The following is a 19,938-nucleotide window of genomic DNA, read 5'->3' as shown; positions in this document are numbered from 1 at the left end:
AAACTAGCGCGCCAAACCAAATAATAATAATTATCACAAGGTCAATAAGTTCATTTAAATTATCACAACAACAACAATACAACATAGATAGATATATATTAATATCCAAATGTACATTAGACCAACTCCAATACAATACCAACAAGAATGATAGATAGTCATCAATACGATTATTATCAACACCAGAGCAACAACATTAACAACAACAATATTAACAATGGTGATGATATTAATGTTGGCAACGATATATAGATTCAAGTTCATTAGTAACACATGAACAACAGCAACAACAACAACTACTACAGACTCAACAACAACAGGAACATCAACAACTACACTATGTCACCAACTTTGAAACACAACAACAACATCAATCATATCATCAACATTCACAAGAGGTGCTCACTTACAACACTGAACAGCAAGTACAACAACAACAACAACAATATATCCAATATGATACACAACAACAACAGCAACAACAACACCAACTATATCAAACACAACAACAAACAGATGGATCATACTATGGCGCAGACAATGTAACGACATATGACAGTAGTCTGTACTATCAACAACACCCTCAACAACAACAACAACAAGTGACGGATATATCACAAGGTGGATATGTTGATCAATCTCAATATGGAGTTGTGGATTACAATGATAGACTGCCTGATACTGCTGCATTGGTGTCGAGTACCAACGGCAACAACAACATCAACATCAACGCGAGCACCAACATCACACCCAACAAGATGGTCGACATTGACGAGATCATCAATGCCAATGATAGGACATATCTGCGAACTCGTTCTCACTTCAACCTTGAGTATCTGGACTTTGATCAACTAGATGGTATGTTTCACAGTTTTTGTTAGTGCGATCATATGATTAGATAGACTAACTATGATGCTCCACAGAGTACCTTGAGTCCAAATTGCCATTAGAGTCTGAAGACCCAAACAATGGATTGAACGCAGAGAATGGTACTGGCAACCTTGATGTCTATCAGAAGTTCTTGCTCGATCTACAATCAGGTGTGACGCCAACAGCTGACAATGAAGAGGATGATGACATTGACTATGTCCCAGAAGAGGATGAAGATGATGACTATGACACAGATGTCGACGAGGATGATGATCATGCTGATCACATTGAATCAAGTCGGAGTATTCTATCAAGTATGTTCATTCATTCATTCAATCAATCAATCAGTCATCAGACACTGACACACTCGATCAATCAATCAATCTAGACGAGATGGAATCATTGGTGAGCGACTTTATCGAGAACAACTATAGTGATCCCAATGCACAGGGAATTGAGTACTCCAAGGTGTTCCAAGAGATGGTCATGATGGCAGGCAAATCAACAACAACAACACTCACAACATCTCAATGCAATACGTCAGGCCAATGCCAATGGCAACGTGGTATCAAGCGATGCCCCAACAACTGGTGTTGAGAACTATTCACAGTTGGACACATCATTTGCTGGATTTCAAGTGGATGCCAGCGACAACATGTTTGATGACTTTAGATACAATGCTAGCACAACGCCACTGGACACTCATCAGATCACTCCCACAAAGACATCATTGCCATCTTCATTGTCCATATCGCCGTCATCATCATTGTATAACAATACTCAATCACATGCAGTGGTTAACGTTCAACCTCCTTCATTGAATGGATATACACCAAGCAACAATGTTGTTGCTACCTCCACTGCTACTGCTACCTCTACCTCCACGTCAACCTCCGCCACTGTCTTACCCGCCACTCAATCCAATGACAATGTCGACAACTCATCACGTCAAAAGAAGAGACAATCAAAAAAGAAAGACAAGGACAATGACGTAGATACAGACCAACAACACTCATCTCCACTTCAACAACATCAACTATCACAATCACAACAACAACAACCACAACAACTGCAATCACAACAACAAGAAACACCAATATTCACAGAGCTGGAGCTATCCAAACTCAAGTCACAGCTATCCAATCACTATCAACTCTTGGTACAAGTACTTCTCAAGACACGCATTGAGAAGATCAACTTTACCAACATGGCAATCAAATCAAAGGAGAAGCAAGTGAAGACCATGCTCAAACAAGGCTCAATCCTGGCCAATTCCTTCCAGAATGAGGAGTTGCCAGAGTATCCACGTGCCAAAGACGTCGACGTTTGTAAGAAAATGCTCGTAAGTATCTCCCGCCTCCCAATTCGTTTCACCGCGTGCGGTCGATGCTAACTCGCACACACATCCAACAGGACGATATCTACATCAACTATATGAAACATTATGACAAGCACGCCTACGCAGAGATATTGCTTCAACAGATTGAATCGCCGACAAAGGTCATCACACGTGCTTCAAAGAAGTCGATGGTGCCTCGATTCATCTCACCACTGTACGATGGAGAGTGTCTGCGGCTTCATCCTTATATCGACGAACTGCTCAAGGAGGACCCAAACCCCAGTGAGAACACCATGAAGATCATCCTCAACACATTTAAGGACTACTTTAGCGAAGCATTGTCACTTAACCAGGTCGGTCTGAGTCGACTCAAGTTCACACCATCAGAGGACAAGCTGCTGGCACTTGGACTCGAACGATATGGTTCCAACTGGGAGTTGATTCGAGACACCCTATTGCCCACCAAGACCATTGAGCAACTATTCCATCGATACAAGAATAGGACCTGTTCAAAGACCTCGGATAATATCCTCAAAGAGGTACACTCTGGCAGGAACCTGACGACCGAGGAAGAGGAACTATTTAAGCAAGTACGTCATGTCATCAATCAATCAATATGGCGTGGACAATGTCACTCACAATCTGTCAATCAATCAATCATTAGGGTCTCAAGAGATTTGGCGAAGACTGGGAATCGATCTCAACACACTACCTCCCCAACAAGACTCCGGTGGCCCTTGGAGACTTTTACAGCAGGAAGATGAAGAAGGAGAGAAAGCAAGGCAAGAGTGGCAACAGGACAAACAAGAGGACTAAAGTCTCTCCAGAGAAGGTATCAGAGACCACCAAAAAGAAGCAAAAGACATTACCCAAGAAGGTCAACATCAATCTGTTGAATGACTCCATTCTCAACAATCGACCACCTCCAATTGCAATCACTCCACAGCCAGCAACACTCTCGTCAAGCATCAGTGAATCACAAGACAGCGTATTCAACAATGACAACGACAACTATGACAACAATGACAACAACTATGACAACAACTACGACAACAACTATAACTATGATAACAACTACAGCAATGACTCTCCACCATCAAACAACATCAACAACTCAAATGACGACAACATTACCATCAACAATAACTTCAACAATGACGACACATTCACCAACAACACCATTACCAGCACTTCCAGCACAAGCACGACCAGTACCATCACGACCAACACCAACGCCCCTATCAGGAGTGATAACCTGGAGTTGATTGAGGGAGTACTGATAAAGTGGAACAGGGAGGAGGACAAGATACTGTTGACAACAGTGCGAGCAAGGAGTGGAGAGAACCTGGAGGATATGTGGCAGTGGCTCTCTGTCAACAGTCTACCAAGCAAGACACCATTGCAGATACAACATCGATACAATCATCTGATGGAGCTGCTCAAAAGGGCTAATAAAGGGTAGTCATGAATCCGCGAGTGGTTCCTGCTTTGTGGGCCAGGCTGCACGACGCAGCATCCTGGTTGGCAATGTACATACATACATACAAGTCGCTTTAATCGGAGTATATATACTAGTGTAGTAGTTGTAAGTAGTAGTGTTGTTTAGAGTATCCTCTCAATGTCGTTTGCAAGACTATCGATTGAGTTGTTGTTGTTGTTGCCATTGATGAAAGGTGGTGATTCAATATTCAAATACACATCATTGTTGTTGTTGTTGTTGTTGCCATTGACATTGCCATTACCATTTACATTGATTGAGCCACTACTGTATCTGAATGCATTGTTGTTGTTGACAACATTGTTATCCATGTGTGGTGACAGTCCATGTTGATAGTTGCTGTTGTTGTAGGTCGATGATGATGATGACGAAGCTTGTTGATCTCCATAGTCATCGTCCTCCAGGTTAAACAACACCTGTTGTTGATTATTTGATCTGCCCAGTGATGATGATGTTTGAGACATTGTGGTTGCTGCTGTTGCTGCTGCCAGATTAGTGTTGATTGCCGATGTTGTGGTCAAAGGTACAACATTGGCCGCTGCCGGATGTGAATAGGAAGCAATTGATTTGTAGTCTGTAGGCTTCCTCATCTCAGTGACCTTCTTGACGCCAACTTCTGATGTGATTACACTGGTGACGCCACCCTTTTGATTACGATTTATCAGTTCGATCTCCTTGTGCAATCTTGAGAAGCTGTCCTTCTTGAGATCCAGTGACACTGTCTCGATCCTTTGAATCTTGCCATCACGCATCCATATCACTCTGTCTGCGTATGCCTTTAGTCCAACGTCATGAGTGACCATGACCAAAGTGATATTCTCATCTCTGTTCAAGTCAGTCAACAACTTCATAACGATTGATGTGTTCACTGTATCCAAGTCTCCACTGTTTGTCAACGTCAGTACTCAATCATTCAAACAATCATTCGATCATTCAATCAATCATAAAATCAACACTTACGTTGGCTCATCAAGCAATAGGATATCAGGGTTATTGGCCATAGCTCTTGCGATGGTTACACGTTGTTGTTCTCCTCCGGACAACTGCGATGGTACATGGTCCAGACGATCCTTCATGCCAACCTTTGTCAACAATGAGATTGCTCTTTCTCTTCTCTCCTGGGCAGACAACTCGCCCAACAATATCATTGGCATCTCAACATTCTCCAATGCTGTCAATGATGACAACAAGTTGAATGTTTGGAATACGAATCCACTATTCATTAAATCAATCAATCATTATTGTTAGTGACATGTCATTTCCTGAAGGAACTCCTAACTAACTACCATTACTACTTACATATTCTTTAGACGAATGTATGCCAAGTCCTTGTCTGTTGTCTTATGATTGATCACTGTTGTCACGTGACATGATAGATGATTGAGTCAGTATGTTGGGTTGACATTATGCATTCATTCAACCTACCCTTTCCACAGAGCCTCATATCACCCTTGGTTGGCTTATCAATTGTTCCAATCAAGTTGAGCATAGTTGTCTTTCCACCACCAGATGTACCAAAGATACAAACAAACTCTCCTCTCTTAATAGTCATTGTTACACCTCTGTGTTTGATCGTGTTAGTCAATCAGTCAGTCAGTCCCCTATGTGTCATTTACACAAACATACCTCAATGCAGGTACACCTTCAATACCAAGTAGATATGTCTTGTGTATATTCTTCATGGCCACTATATTGGTAGAGTCGTTAAAGTCTACACCATCATCCTTCAACCTAACCTGTCCAAAGTAGTTCTCATCTTGAGAGGTATTCTCTTGAAATGATGACATTGTAATGTATATAATGTATGTACTATTGTATTGTTGTTGTAACAAATATATAACTAAATAGATAGATAATAAGTATGTATGATTTATTACTTCACAACAACAATTCCGAAAGCACAGAATTTACTTTGTCCAACGAGGTGGTGATACTGACCAACTAACTATTGTGAATCTAACAAACACACAACACCTAACCAATGTGAGGTGATAACACCAAAACACTGGGGGGTTTGGTTCATCATTATGTGCGATGCAGACTTGCTCTTGCAAGAACAAGAAGAGACTCTGTTCTAGCTAATTAGAAAGATAGATAGTCATCATGATACAATGATTGATCAATCATTCATCCAATAAGTTTAGACTGACCTGATGGATGAATCAAAGTCATACATTGATTGATTAATTGATTGAGGAGTATGATTAATGTGCGGCAAGATCTAACATCATTCACATGTTAGTGTCGATGTTATTGAAGTTGAGGCCTTGGTCCTTGTTCATTTTTTGTTGACGGGGTGATTTGAACATTAATGGCAACACGATGAGACCAACTATCCATTCATGTAGACACCTCCCTCCCAGAATGTCATATTTGACCCAATAGGACAACAGCGTGTCATCATAAACATAAACATTACCATGGTCAGAGATAAATCTTGTTCACTCGATCACCCCTCAATGCCGTCTGTGTGTATCCAAAATTGGAGCACTTGCATTAATCACAAGGGTGTAATCTTTGAAATCCATCAAAATATTAACTTTTTATTAAATTATGGCTTTAAAAGCCATTTTCAAGTAAACTAATGGGCTGTGAAAATGATCATTTTGTTTCTTTATCAAAAGTTTAATTCATTTAATAATTGTTTTGATTTTTGGTGTTGTTTGATGTATCCCTTGGTAACTTCCTCAGTGGTCTACAACTAGATACACACCCTTCATTGGTCCATTCAATACATACACCCCTTTGATATACATATAATATATATTATATCTTTGTTTATTCATTCATTCATTCACACACTTGCTTAACAACACCTCTACTCAGAGATCCATTGTTAGCAATTATATACCCCAACCCAATTGTACTCTTAATTGTATTTTGTAAGTACTCATCCTCCATCCACACAACACTCATCCTCATCCTCATCCAACACTTTGTCGTCCACTCGCCTATTCCTATTATTCCTTTTCTATCGCTGTCTGTCAAGGCATGCCATGTTATTACAATCAATCAAACAAACATCCATTGCTTCTACCAACAACATCCATCACACCTTCACTTCACTTCACTCAATCACATTTGAGTAAGTGAATGAATGATCACATGATACACACACAACCAACAAAACAAAATTGGATGCTTTCATGTTCACACTCACTCACTTTAGAAGTGTGTGATTGATCAAAGCCATCAACTGATGAACAATACCCACCCCCAATGGGTGCCAACATTGGGATCAGATTGTTGTGTGTTGTTGTTATTTATAGTTGATGTGTTTGTGTGTGGCATATGCGTATACGTGTGTGCCTCTAAATATACATATAATAATATCAATTATCTCTTCCTTTATTCCCTTGTGTTTAAATAGCCCTTCTTCTTCAAACTTCATTGAACTAACATTCATTATCTCCACATCTTTCTTTTTCTCCCTCCCCAAACAATCATCCAACAATATCCCCAATCACCTCACCCAACTTCACTCGACCGAATACTCAATCAATCACTCACTCAACTCCAATCAATTCCCAAAACTAAAGATATATAGTCCATCAATATATATACTACCCTGTACCAAAGTAACAACAAACAACAACAACCAGAACAACCATGAATCCAATCAACGATCGTAAATCCGATTACTGGAAGCACCTCAAGATGCGCCAAGGCGACAATGAGACTTTCAAGATCGCCGCCTCTGACAAGAGGTACATCTGGTTCAACCCAGACCCCAAGGAGCGTGATGCCTACGACTGCGGTGAGATCGTCCGTGAGACCGCCGACTCCTTCGTCTTCAAGACCCCCCAGGGCGAGGAGCGCACCGTCAAGAAGGACGACGCCAACCAGCGTAACCCAGCCAAGTTCGATGGTGTCGAGGACATGTCTGAGCTCTCCTACCTCAACGAGCCAGCCGTCTTCCACAACATGCGTGTCAGATATGGTCAAGACCTCATCTACGTATGTATAACATCCTTCATTCATTCAATCAATCAAACATACTAACTCTCTCATTCAATCAACAACATATAGACCTACTCAGGACTCTTCTTGGTAGTCGTCAATCCCTTCAAGAGATTGCAGATCTACACTAACGAGATGGTTGACCTGTACAAGGGAAGAAGAAGAGCCGAGGTTGCCCCTCATATCTTTGCCCTTTCTGATGGTGCCTACAGAGCTATGCTCGATGACCGCCAGAACCAGTCGCTCCTGATCACTGGAGAGTCTGGTGCCGGTAAGACCGAGAACACCAAGAAGGTCATCCAGTACTTGGCCGCCGTCGCCGGTAGAACCGCCGGAGGCACGTTGGAGCAGCAGATCCTCCAGGCCAACCCAATTCTCGAGGCCTTTGGTAACGCCAAGACCACCCGTAACAACAACTCGTCCCGTTTCGGAAAGTTCATTGAGATCCAGTTCAACAGCGCTGGTTTCATCTCTGGTGCCTCCATCCAGTCCTACCTCTTGGAGAAGTCCCGTGTCACCTTCCAAGCCGAGCAGGAGCGTAACTTCCACATCTTCTACCAGCTCATTGCCGGTTCCACCTCTGAGGAGAGAAAGACCTTTGCCCTGGCCGCCCCAGAGTCCTACAACTACCTCAACAGCTCGGGCTGCATTGACATCAAGGGAGTCAGCGACGTCGAGGAGTACAAGCTCACCCGTAGCGCCATGACCATCATGGGCTTCACCGCCGACGAGCAGACCTCCATCCTCAAGGTTGTCTCTGCCATCCTCCACCTCGGTAACATCCGTTTCGAGAAGGGATCCGGCGAGGGTGCCATCCTCAAGGACAAGTCCGCCCTCAACAACGTTGCCACCCTCCTCCAGGTCAACCCATCGACCCTCGAGAAGGCTTTGATCGAGCCACGTATCCTTGCCGGTCGTGACCTCGTCGCCACCCATCTCACCCCAGAGAAGGCTGGTCACTCACGTGAGGCCTTGTCCAAGGCCCTCTACGGCCGTCTCTTCCTCTGGTTGGTCAAGAAGATCAACCAGGTCCTGTGCCAGGAGCGCAAGGCCTACTTCATTGGAGTGCTCGATATCTCTGGTTTCGAGATCTTCAAGGTGAACTCGTTCGAGCAGATGTGCATCAACTACACCAACGAGAAGTTGCAGCAGTTCTTCAACCACCACATGTTCAAGCTCGAGCAGGAGGAGTACCTCAAGGAGAAGATCAACTGGACCTTCATCGATTTCGGTCTCGACTCGCAGGCCACCATCGACCTCATCGACGCCCGTCAGCCCCCAGGACTGTTGGCCCTCCTCGACGAGCAGTCTGTGTTCCCCAACGCCACTGACATCACCCTCATTGGCAAGTTCCACTCCCACTTCTCCAAGAAGCACCCCAAGTACGAGGAGCCACGTTTCTCCAAGACCGAGTTCGGTGTTACCCATTATGCCGGTCAGGTCATGTACGAGGTCACCGATTGGCTCGAGAAGAACAAGGACCCACTCCAGCAGGATCTGGAGCTCACCTTCAAGGAGTCGGGCGACAGCTTGGTGTTGAAGTTGTTCAACGACCCAGCCATTGCCTCGCGTGCCAAGAAGGGTGCCAACTTCGTCACCGTCGCCGCCCAGTACAAGGAGCAGCTCTCGTCGCTCATGGCCACTCTGGAGACCACCAACCCACATTTCGTCCGTTGTATCATCCCCAACAACAAGCAGTTGCCCGCCAAGCTTGAGGACAAGGTCGTCTTGGAGCAGCTGAGATGCAATGGTGTGCTCGAGGGTATCCGTATCACTCGTAAGGGTTTCCCCAACCGTGTGATCTACGCCGACTTCGTCAAGCGTTACTACTTGCTCGCCCCCAACGTTCCACGTGATGCCGAGGATGTCCAGAAGGCCACCGGTGCCGTCTTGAAGCACCTCAACATCGACGAGGAGCAGTTCCGTTTCGGTCTCACCAAGATCTTCTTCCGCGCTGGAATCTTGGCCCGCATTGAGGAGGCTCGTGAGTTGCGTATCTCCGAGATCATCAAGTCAATCCAGGCCGCCGCCCGTGGTTGGATCGCCCGTAAGGCCTACAAGCAAGCCCGTGAGCACACCGTCTCTGCCCGTATCATCCAGCAGAACCTGCGTGCCTACTTGGAGTTCAAGAACTGGCCATGGTGGAAGCTGTTCAGCAAGGCCCGTCCCTTGTTGAAGAGAAGAAACTTCGAGAAGGAGATCAAGGAGAAGGAGAGAGAGATTGGCGAGCTCAAGTCATCGCTCTCCGAGACCCAGTCCCAGAAGGACCGCGTCGAGAAGACTCTCCGCGATGCCGAGGGCAACGTCCAGGACCTCCAGCGCCAGCTCAAGGCCGAGAAGGAGGCTTTGAACGCCCTCTACGACACCAAGGACGCCTTGGAGTCCGACAAGAACCAGCTCCAGATCCGTATCTCAGACATGGAGATGGACCTCGACGAGAGAAAGGCCCAGATCGAGACCCTCCAGTCCCAGAAGAGGAACGCCGAGGAGAAGGTCCGCGACCTCGAGGACGAGTTGGCCGAGGAGCAGAAGCTCCGCGCCGGTCTCGAGAAGTTGAAGAAGAGATACGAGGAGGAGGTCGAGGAGCTCAAGAAGCTCAACGACGGCCAGCAGGACACCATCGTCCGTCTTGAGAAGATCAAGAACGACCTCCAAAAGGAGGTTGAGGAGCTCACCGAGTCCTTCTCATCCGAGTCTAAGGACAAGGGTGCCCTCGAGAAGACCCGTGTCCGTCTCCAGGGTGAGATCGACGAGGTCTCTGCCAAGCTCGAGTCCGAGTCCAAGGACAAGAACGATCTTCTCCGCCAGAAGAAGAAGCTCGAGGATGAGTTAGCTCAAGTCACCGAGCAGCTCGTTCAAGAGACCGCCGCCAAGGTCGCCCAGGAGAACGCCAACAAGAAGCTCCAGGGTGAGTACACCGACCTCAACGAGAAGTTCAACAACGAGGTCTCCCAGCGCAACAACCTCGAGAAGACCAAGAAGACCCTCGAGGGCCAGTTGACCGCCGTCGGCAACGAGTTGGAGGAGGAGAAGAAGCAGCGTGATGGCCTTGAGAAGAAGAAGAAGGCCCTCGAGGTGATGCTCGACGAGATGAACAGCCAGCTCGAGTCCACCGGTGGTGAGAAGAAGTCCCTCTACGACCTCAAGGTCAAGCAAGAGCAAGACCTCGAGATCCTGCGCAAGCAGATCACCGAGCTCCAGTCCACCATTGCCAAGCTTGAGAAGATCAAGGCCACACTCGAGGCTGAGGTCGCCCGTCTCTCTGGTGAGCTCGATGCCGAGCGTCAAGCCAAGGAGAACCTCGAGAAGTCCAAGAAGAAGGTTGAGGCCGAGCTCGAGGACGTCAAGCAGCACCTTGCCCAGGAGCAGACCAGCAAGGGCAACCTCGACAAGACCCGCAAGAAGCTCGAGCAGGAGCTCTCCGAGGTCAAGCAGCAGCTGGACGACGCCAACAACGGCAAGTCATCATCCGAGTCTAACAACAAGCAGCTTGAGGGAACCATCGGTAACCTCAAGGTCGAGCTCGACCAAGAGACCAAGGCCAAGCAAGCCCTCGACAAGAAGCGTCTGGCCCTCGAGAACGAGATTAAGTTTGCCAACGAGCAGCTCGACGAGGAGAAGAAGCAGCGTGAGGCCACCGAGCGCCGCAAGGCCGACTTGGAGAAGGAGGTCCAGTCCCTCAAGGACCAGATCGAGGAGGAGTCCACCCACAAGAAGGGCGCCAACGAGATCCGTGCCAAGAAGGAGCAGGAGCTCGACGAGCTCAAGCGCCAGTTCGCCGACATTGTCTCATCACGTGACAAGGCCGTCGAGCAGAACAAGGCTCTGCAGTCCAAGAACGAGGAGCTCAAGAACGCTGCCGACGAGGCTGAGGGCAACCTCGACCGCTCGGAGCGCGCCAAGAAGAAGGCCGAGTACGACCTTGAGGAGTCCACCAAGCTCGTCGAGGAGGAGTCTGCCAAACGCGCCAAGGCTGAGAAGGCCCTCAAGAAGGCTGAGGCTGACCACCGTCAGGCCCGTACCGACGCCGACGACCAGAAGGCCATCGCCTCCGACCAGTACGTCCAGCTCAAGCGCCTCAACGAGGAGCTCAGCGAGATGAGATCCATCCTGGAGGAGTCTGACGACCGTTCCAACAACGCCGTTAAGTCCAAGAAGGCCGCCGAGACTCAACTCGAGACCCTCAAGGACGAGTTGGACGCTGCCAACCTTGCCAAGTCCAAGGCCGAGAAGAAGGCCAAGGAGGCTGAGGTCCGTGTCATTGAGCTGGAGGAGATGCTCGAGGACAAGTCTGGCACCGTCAACGTCGAGCAGATCCGCAAGAAGGATGCCGAGATCGACGACCTCCGCGCCCGTTTGGAGCGCGAGACCGACTCACGTGTCAAGGCCGAGGAGGACAAGAAGAACACCCGCAAGCTCTTCTCCGACCTCGAGACCAAGGCCGAGGAGTCCGAGCGCAACACCGCCGCCATCGACCGTCAGAAGAAGAAGCTCGAGGCCGATCTCGTTGACCTCAAGGCTGCCCTCGACACTGAGTCCAAGGCCCGTTCCAAGGCCGAGAAGGGCAAGAAGAAGCTCGAGCAGACCCTTGCCGAGAAGCGTGCCGCCGAGGAGGGAAGCTCAAAGGCTGCCGACGAGGAGCTCCGCAAGCAGATCTGGGGAGAGGTCGACGACCTCCGTGGACAGCTCGATGCCGAGCGCTCTGCTCTCAACGCCTCTGACAAGAAGATCAAGATGCTCCAAGCCGAGATCGACGAGCTCCGCGAGTTGCACGAGGACGAGATGCTCAGCAAGGACAAGCACGTCAAGGCCAAGAGATTGATCGAGGTCGAGCTCGAGGAGGTCAAGGCCTCGCTCGAGGAGGAGGAAGAGGCCAGAATCGAGGCCGAGGAGGCCAAGCGCCGCAAGGACCTCGAGTTGGAGGAGATCAAGAAGAAGTACGCCAACGAGGTCGAGACCGCCACCAAGGCCGAGGAGGAGAGAAAGAAGTTCCAGGAGGAGTTGGACGTTCTCAAGAAGACCTTGGACGAGGAGAAGAAGGCCCGCAACGAGGCCGAGCGTGCCCGCAAGAGACTCGAGTCCGAGAACGAGGACTACCTTGCACGTTTGGACCACGAGGTCAAGAACCGTTCCCGTGCCGAGAAGGACAAGAAGAAGTACGAGAAGGATCTGCGCGAGACCAAGGGCAAGCTGTCCGACGAGGCTGCCACCAAGACCCAGACCGAGATCGGTGCCGCCAAGCTGGAGGAGTCCATCGAGGACTTCCGCGCCAAGCTCGACTCTGCCGAGGCTGCCCGTCTGCAGCTTGAGAAGTCCAAGAAGGCCCTCGAGGGTCAAATCGACGACCTCCGTGCTCAAGTCGACGACGAGGGCAAGGTCAAGATGAGACTCGAGAAGGAGAAGCGCGCCCTCGAGGGTGAGCTTGAGGATCTCCGTGAGCAGGTCGACGACGCCGAGGAGGCCAAGTCCGAGGCTGAGAACGCCAGAAGACTCCAGGAGCTCGACCTTGAGGAGGCCCGCCGCAACTTGCAGCGTGAGTCCGACGCCAAGGAGTCCGCTGAGGATGCCAAGAACAACCTCCAGCGTGAGCTCATTGAGGTCAAGGGTCGCCTTGAGGAGGAGACCATCGCCAAGACCAACGCTGACCGCTCCCGCAAGAGACTCGACTCTGAGATCGACGCCCTTACCGCCCAGGTTGACGCCGAGCAGAAGGCCAAGAACAAGGCCCTCAAGGACCTCAAGAAGATCGAGAACGACCTTAAGGAGATCAGAAAGAAGTACGGAGAAGTCGAGAAGACCCTCACCAAGGACTCGCTCAGTGCCGAGAAGCTCGAGTCCGACCTCCGCAAGGCCAAGAAGGAGTTCTCCGACGAGCAGCAACAGCGTCTCACCCTCGAGACCGAGAACCGCAAGCTCCAGTCCGAGATCATCATCCTCAAGGACTCCATCGAGAAGGCCCAGAGAGACCACGAGAAGACCAAGAGAGATCTCGAGGCAGAGGTTGTCTCCAAGCAGGATATGCAGAGAAAGATGGGAGAGTTCTTCTCTGGTTTCAAGGCTTAAACTACCTACCTACCATTGTTGTCCAATCATCAGTACTTAATAAAGTCAACCAATCAAACATATAACATTTGTCTTTTGTGCGTGTTGGTTCCAATAACATGAGATAGATAGATACTAACAATAATTGAGTCAACTATTACCAATACACTGGATGGACATATAATATTGTTGGAAGGATTAGTGGCAGAGTGCAATGTGTTCTCACCATCAACTTTGGAATGGACAAAGGCAAACGATATGTTTGGTGTACATGGCCTCTCCCCTCATATATGACCAATCGACAATGAGCATTTATTACTTCAATGGCAATCAAAGTGGCAATTACGTCTACTCAATACAAGACAACCAATGGACACGGCTTACCGACCAGGATCCAATCAAAGAGCGTGGCTCTAATGGAATATGTATTATTCGAGACTGATCAATCAAAATTGTATTAAACGATGATGGCTGGGATTATTTATTCCTGGTCATCGGCATCAATATCCTCTTTGTTGTCCTCTTCCTGCTCCTCCTCCATTTGATCATTATTATCATGTCCATTGGTGGATGTTGTTGTGGTTGTAGTTGTGGTAGTAGATGTTTGATCATTATCATCCTCCATGGTGTCCTCAACATTGTCCTCTTCCATGGCGGCGTCCTCAGCCAACCTTCTGGCATCTGATGACAGCAGTGGCATTCCATTCTGATCGACTTTACGTGCAATGATCCTTCTTCCACTGCTTGTCTGTCGCAGTGGCACGATTGGCACACGCTTCACTCTCTTTGTCTTTGCCTCGACTTGCTCCTCATCGTCATCGAGGTAATCCTCATCGTTGTCCTCGTCATTGTCATCGTCGTCCTCCTCATCTGGCTCGTCATCTGGCAAGCCCAACTGTTTCCTCCTCTCCTTCTCCAATCGCTCCGCCTCCAGCTTCTTCAAGTTCTGCTCCAACAGCCTTGGTGATCGGAACTGTCTGTAGCCAGGTGGCAACGCCAGTGACGCCACGGCTCTGTGTGCCAGCTGTGTCTCTCTGTTCTTCTCTCGCTCTTTCTTTGTGACCAGTTTCTTGTAGTTTTGGATCTTGGCCAATCCCAATGGCATTATCTCCTTGTCCAACAATGAGTGCAGTTCCTTCACCTGATCATCTGTGCTACCGGCCAGACTATTTACAAACTCGACCCATTCCTCCTTTGTCGAGCACACTACCTCCCATCTCCTGTCCTTGCCATCCAATGACTTGCGTGACTTTGATGGTGTGCCTCGAGGAGGTGGCGGTGCCTCTCTATATAATCTTCCATCTAACATAGTCCAGTAGTGTTAGTATTGGTGATCAATCAATCAATCATATGACATCAATCATACCATCAAAGAACCAGATGAGTCGTCCTTCTTCGTCTTTTCCAATGGACTCGGGTCGCATTGCATCGAGATCTGGGTTGTTGTTGATTTGGTCCAGCACTGACTTGGTCTTGCTCATGTGCAGATCACAGAGACACTTGATAGCCAGCAATCTATTGCTGATGTTAACGTCTGTGAAATGATCTCCTTGTCCAAATGGATTCTTGTGGAACACATTCGTACGCTTGCCCAGTTCAACCTTTAACACTTTCTCCCATGTGGTAGCGCTGTGGGTTTGACGTTAGTTGGAGCACAGGACAGGACTGGATGGTTGAGGCAACATACGTTATTGGACCCTTTACAAGGCCACGTAACACTGGCATGAACAAATCAGCGAGCAGTGTCTTGCTGTCGTCGTTGGCAGGCTCGAGAAGTGCATTCTCCAGGTCATCGATGTATATTGGCACCTTGATATGTAGTGCGTCCTTGAACACTGTTATAAAGTACTGAACTGATGGCAGCTGCCACATTGATCGCAGTGTATTCCTATCTGAATAACATGTTGTTAGTAACCATCATCGAGTGAGTGGATGCGGGCAGGTCAACATACCTTGATCTATATTGGATATTGGACTATTTGTACTGTCGACATCAATGGAATCGGTCTTCTTGTCATTGTTGCTGCTGCCGTTGACGCCACTACCATTACCATTGCTTCTGTCAACATCGACAACTTCTGTCATAATGATGGGACTGTCGACATTGTTGATTACAGGGCTGTCAACATTATTGATAACGGGGCTGTCAACATTGATGGCAACAGTACTATTGCCGCTATTTGTTTCTTTTTGTCCATCCATGATGATGAAGGGTGAGGGTGGATATGTGTATGTATGTTTATGTGTATGATGAGTGTATGTGTGTTTGAATGTATTAGATAGACTTGGAGTCTCCCCAACCTGGCTCGTTGGTTTGTTACTTAGAAGAAGGACTCAAAGTATTTGAATGATCTGACACACGAGACTCGGTTCAAAAATTGCGCGCGTTGGTGGTGGGGTTTGTGGTTGACAAACACCTGTATGAGGAAAGCACATACAAACACAACATAGTTACACACTGATCTGGTCATTGACTCGTCTTACATACCATATATGTATATAAATAGAGCTCTATTTGATCAATCAATACTCACTATCATTAAGTCATCATCTTATAGATGTGAAGTTCATTAACCCCTTGGCAGATGAATGGGCTTGTTAACAAGTCAACTACACTCACACACTACCAAACCAACCAACAACTCTTCACCCACAATAATATATTCACACAAACAAACACCGCCACCTGGGTCCACAAACACGCTCTCTTTCTATCAATGTTGGTGGGTGAATGACAAACATACCCCTCACTATGCTCCACATACACACCAACACATAGATCACCCCCACCGCGACTTGTTATCGGGTGCGGGGTAATAATTGGGGAGAACACCCACCCCACCGCTCCAAGTCCACCCACCACCAACACACACATCTTGTTCCATTGAACACACAACAACCATCATTTCATATCTCATTCTTCTATCTTATCCCTTTATTTATTTATATATAAATATAAATATATTATAAGTTTATATATATTAAATAAGGTGTTTTTACAATTCAATTCATTCATTTGTTCATTCATTCATTCAATCATTCAGATACAGATACAGATCTTCTAAAACATTACCTTTTTTAGAGACACCAGCCGACACCTCATCCAACTCTCACACACACACACACACACACACTCACACATACTAAACATCAACTAAACAAACACAAACAAACAAATAATAATAATGGCAGCAAACGATGCATTGAATGCCATTACACAAAAGTTTAGAGAACAGAATGAGATCGTTTGGACTCAACTGGGCTCGGTGGCAGAGGTGTTGGGCAATCATGAGAAGGCAATCTTCTCTTACGAGATGGTGCTGAGGCATAATCCACATTCGATCAAGGCAATGTCCCAGATCGGCTCCATTCTCAAGTCCAAGGAGCAATTCACAAAGGCCGCCGAGTTCTTCCAACGCATCATCACCATTGATGAGAAGAATGGCGAGGCTTGGGGCGACCTTGGCAACTGCTACCTCATGTTGGACGATCTCCAAAAGGCCTACAGTGCCTATCAGCATGCACTCTATCATCTTCCCAATCCAAAGGTAACGGACTCATTCGTTCATTCAATCATTCGTTCGTTCAATCAATCAATCAACACAACAAGACTCTAACATCTACAATGCCATCATCTTAGGACCCTAACTTGTGGTATGGTATCGGAATACTTTATGACCGATATGGTTCGTATGAGCATGCAGAGGAGGCATTCACTGCAGTGCTAAAGATGGACAACAAGTTTGACAAGGCCAATGAGATATTCTACCGTCTCGGTATACTCTACAAGCATCAGGGCAAGAGTGAGCAGAGTTTGGAGTACTTTAACAGTCTCCTCAAGAACCCTCCCCGTCCTCTCACCTCTGCCGACATTCTCTGTCAGATCGGTTTAGTCTATGAGATGCAGAAAGATGTAAGTACATCACATCACATCACGTGATGTGAATGAAGATCAATCAATCATACACACAACACTAACACGATCAATCAATCAATTGTACATAGTATAACCAAGCAAAGGATGCATTTGAGGCAGCTTTGAAGGAGAATGGATCACATCCAAAGGTACTGCAATCATTGGGATTGCTCTACCATCATAACCCATCCTTCACCAATCAGGAGCATGCCATCAGCTTCCTGTTGCGATCGATCGATGCCGACGCCTCGGACGCTCAGACCTGGTACCTGCTAGGACGTTGCTACATGATCCAGCAGAAATACAAGAAGGCCTACGATGCCTATCAGCAGGCCGTGTACAGAGACGCGAGAAACCCGACCTTCTGGTGCTCGATCGGTGTGCTCTACTACCAGATCAATCAGTTCCGTGACGCATTGGACGCATACACCCGCGCCATCAGGATCAACCCTTACGTGTCCGAGGTCTGGTACGACCTGGGCGCCCTGTACGAGAGCTGCAACCAGTACACCGACTCGTTGGATGCGTACAAGAGGGCTGCCGAGCTTGATCCACAGAACAAGCAGATCCAGGCCCGCTTTGCCCAACTCAAGATACTCATTAGCAAACAAAAGGATGGAACGGCAGACGGCAGAGACGAGAAGGAGCCAGGTGGAGAGTACAACGAGAAGCTCAACCCAACGACCATCGAGCCAGGTTCACCAGGTCGTGCGATGGCCGTCGATCAGCACAGGAATGGCCGTCCCAACCTCGGTGGTGTCAACAGCAACCTCGGCGGCATCAACAACAACAACAACAACAACGGCCCTGGTGGCGTGCCCAGCCTTCCCGAGCTCTCTGAGATCGCCATGGCTGGCGAGGAGAGGAACAACAGCCTGCCCTCATCGAATGAGCTCGACATCTCGCTGAAGAACAAGAGCACACAAAAGAGCAAGGGCAAGGAGATGCACTCTGCATCTTCACCAGAGACCAAGCATGGTCTGATGGAGGACTTCCACCACAATGGCGGTGGCTCTGGCCCCAACAAGTTGGAGGAGAGTGGACTGTCTAAACTCCGCGAGCTCATGGACATTGACAGACCAGCAGACAGACGTGGATTTGATGAGAATCGCATGAAGTCATCCAGACAGGAGAACACACTTCCACTTCTTGGCGAACTCAGCTCCAGAGCGCAATCAAGCGAAAGGGAGATAGAAAGGGAGCCCGAGAGAGGAGACTCTGAACGTGAGCGCGTACTTGAGAGAGAGCGTGAGAGAGAACGCGAGAGAGAACGCGAGCGTGAGCTTGAGAGAGAGCGAGAGAGGGAGCGCGAGAGAGAACGTCAGAGAGCACGACAGATAGAGAGAGAGCTTCCAGAAGGGGAGAAAGTGCGCGAAACAGATGTTCAAATGAGTGAGGATGCCGAACCAAAGGAATCCAAGCCCACAGAGAAGGAGACAACAACAGCACCAAAGGAGAAGGAGGAGGTGGCAGCACCAAAGGAGAAGATGGTTGAGGATGCACCAAAGTCAGCTACACCACCCCCACCAACAACATCTGATGTAACAAACAAGGATAAGGAGGAGAATGTCACAATGGAAGAAAGCGAGAAGGACAAGGAGAAGGAGAAGGACGCTGAGAAGGTCGAACAATCAGAGAAGGAACCATCAAAGGAGCCATCAAAGGAAAAGGAACCATCCGCAGCCACACCACCAGCCGCAGCACAAGAGAAGGAGAAGGAGAAGGAAACTGAGAAGGAGAAGCCACAGGAATCATCTAAGGCTCCATCTGCCTCATCTGAGACACTGCCAGACGAACCAAGAAAGGAAGGAAAGGAGGAGAAGGAGACAGAGCCTGCTGCATCGTCATCTGCCTCTCCATCATCAACCAAGGAGACAAGCACAGAGAGTCAGAAGGAGTTGACATCTGTGGATACAAAGGGCGGCGAGCAACCACTCCACTCATCACCCAGACCAGACCAAATCGAACCAGGCCAGGATGCATCTCAGGAGGAGGTCAACAAGAGGAGACTGGACGACGATGGCAGCGACAGCGGTCCGAACAAGCGTGTCAAGCCCACCACGACCACCGACGATGAGGAGGGTTCCAGCAAGTCGTCGCCCAAAATGGATGGTGACGAGGCCAAGTCAAAGGAGCGCGATAGAGACATAGAGAACGACAAGAGCCTAGAGGCTAATCGCGAGAATGACCGAGACAAGGAGAGAGAGAAGGGAGATAGAGACAAGAAGAGGGAGATACTCAAGATATTCAAACCATCCAGCCAGAAATCAAAGCTTAACAATGTCAACTAGTTGCCAATCATTCAATCCATTT

The 19,938-nt window shown here is 47.9% G+C and overlaps 6 protein-coding genes across 6 annotated transcripts; 4 read left to right on the top strand and 2 right to left on the bottom strand.

Annotated features, from left to right (window-relative positions):
* Nucleotides 1–232: 232 nt before the first annotated feature.
* Nucleotides 233–1,467, top strand: SAMD00019534_045630 (hypothetical protein; the record flags this gene model as incomplete). Its single annotated transcript, XM_012900053.1, has 4 exons — nt 233–266; nt 397–858; nt 924–1,184; nt 1,259–1,467. The coding sequence occupies 4 exons, from the start codon at nt 233–235 to the stop codon at nt 1,465–1,467; spliced, it is 966 nt and encodes a 321-aa protein (XP_012755507.1).
* Nucleotides 1,468–1,525: 58 nt separating this feature from the next.
* On the top strand, nt 1,526–3,671 carry SAMD00019534_045620 (hypothetical protein; the record flags this gene model as incomplete). The annotated part of the gene is made up of 3 exons (XM_012900052.1): nt 1,526–2,212; nt 2,284–2,799; nt 2,874–3,671. 3 exons carry the CDS (start codon nt 1,526–1,528, stop codon nt 3,669–3,671), a joined length of 2,001 nt encoding a protein of 666 aa, XP_012755506.1.
* A 140-nt stretch (nt 3,672–3,811) lies between these two features.
* On the bottom strand, nt 3,812–5,494 carry SAMD00019534_045610 (hypothetical protein; the record flags this gene model as incomplete). The annotated part of the gene is made up of 5 exons (XM_012900051.1): nt 3,812–4,592; nt 4,668–4,922; nt 5,007–5,061; nt 5,133–5,269; nt 5,334–5,494. The coding sequence occupies 5 exons, from the start codon at nt 5,492–5,494 to the stop codon at nt 3,812–3,814; spliced, it is 1,389 nt and encodes a 462-aa protein (XP_012755505.1).
* Nucleotides 5,495–7,316: 1,822 nt separating this feature from the next.
* Nucleotides 7,317–13,730, top strand: SAMD00019534_045600 (hypothetical protein; the record flags this gene model as incomplete). The annotated part of the gene is made up of 2 exons (XM_012900050.1): nt 7,317–7,664; nt 7,737–13,730. 2 exons carry the CDS (start codon nt 7,317–7,319, stop codon nt 13,728–13,730), a joined length of 6,342 nt encoding a protein of 2,113 aa, XP_012755504.1.
* A 463-nt stretch (nt 13,731–14,193) lies between these two features.
* Nucleotides 14,194–15,911, bottom strand: SAMD00019534_045590 (hypothetical protein; the record flags this gene model as incomplete). Its single annotated transcript, XM_012900049.1, has 4 exons — nt 14,194–15,011; nt 15,076–15,338; nt 15,397–15,601; nt 15,662–15,911. Coding segments are annotated over 4 exons (1,536 nt in total), but the record flags the coding sequence as incomplete, so codon positions are not given.
* Nucleotides 15,912–16,894: 983 nt separating this feature from the next.
* SAMD00019534_045580 (hypothetical protein) lies at nt 16,895–19,916 on the top strand (the record flags this gene model as incomplete). Its single annotated transcript, XM_012900048.1, has 3 exons — nt 16,895–17,257; nt 17,350–17,622; nt 17,715–19,916. 3 exons carry the CDS (start codon nt 16,895–16,897, stop codon nt 19,914–19,916), a joined length of 2,838 nt encoding a protein of 945 aa, XP_012755502.1.
* Between the last annotated feature and the right edge of the window lie 22 nt (nt 19,917–19,938).

This window comes from Acytostelium subglobosum, assembly GCF_000787575.1.
Source record: "Acytostelium subglobosum LB1 DNA, scaffold: scaffold8, whole genome shotgun sequence".
In the NCBI taxonomy this organism is placed as follows: domain Eukaryota; phylum Evosea; class Eumycetozoa; order Acytosteliales; family Acytosteliaceae; genus Acytostelium; species Acytostelium subglobosum.
The sequence above is the reverse complement of the archived record's forward strand: the minus strand, read 5'-3'. Positions and strand labels throughout refer to the sequence as shown.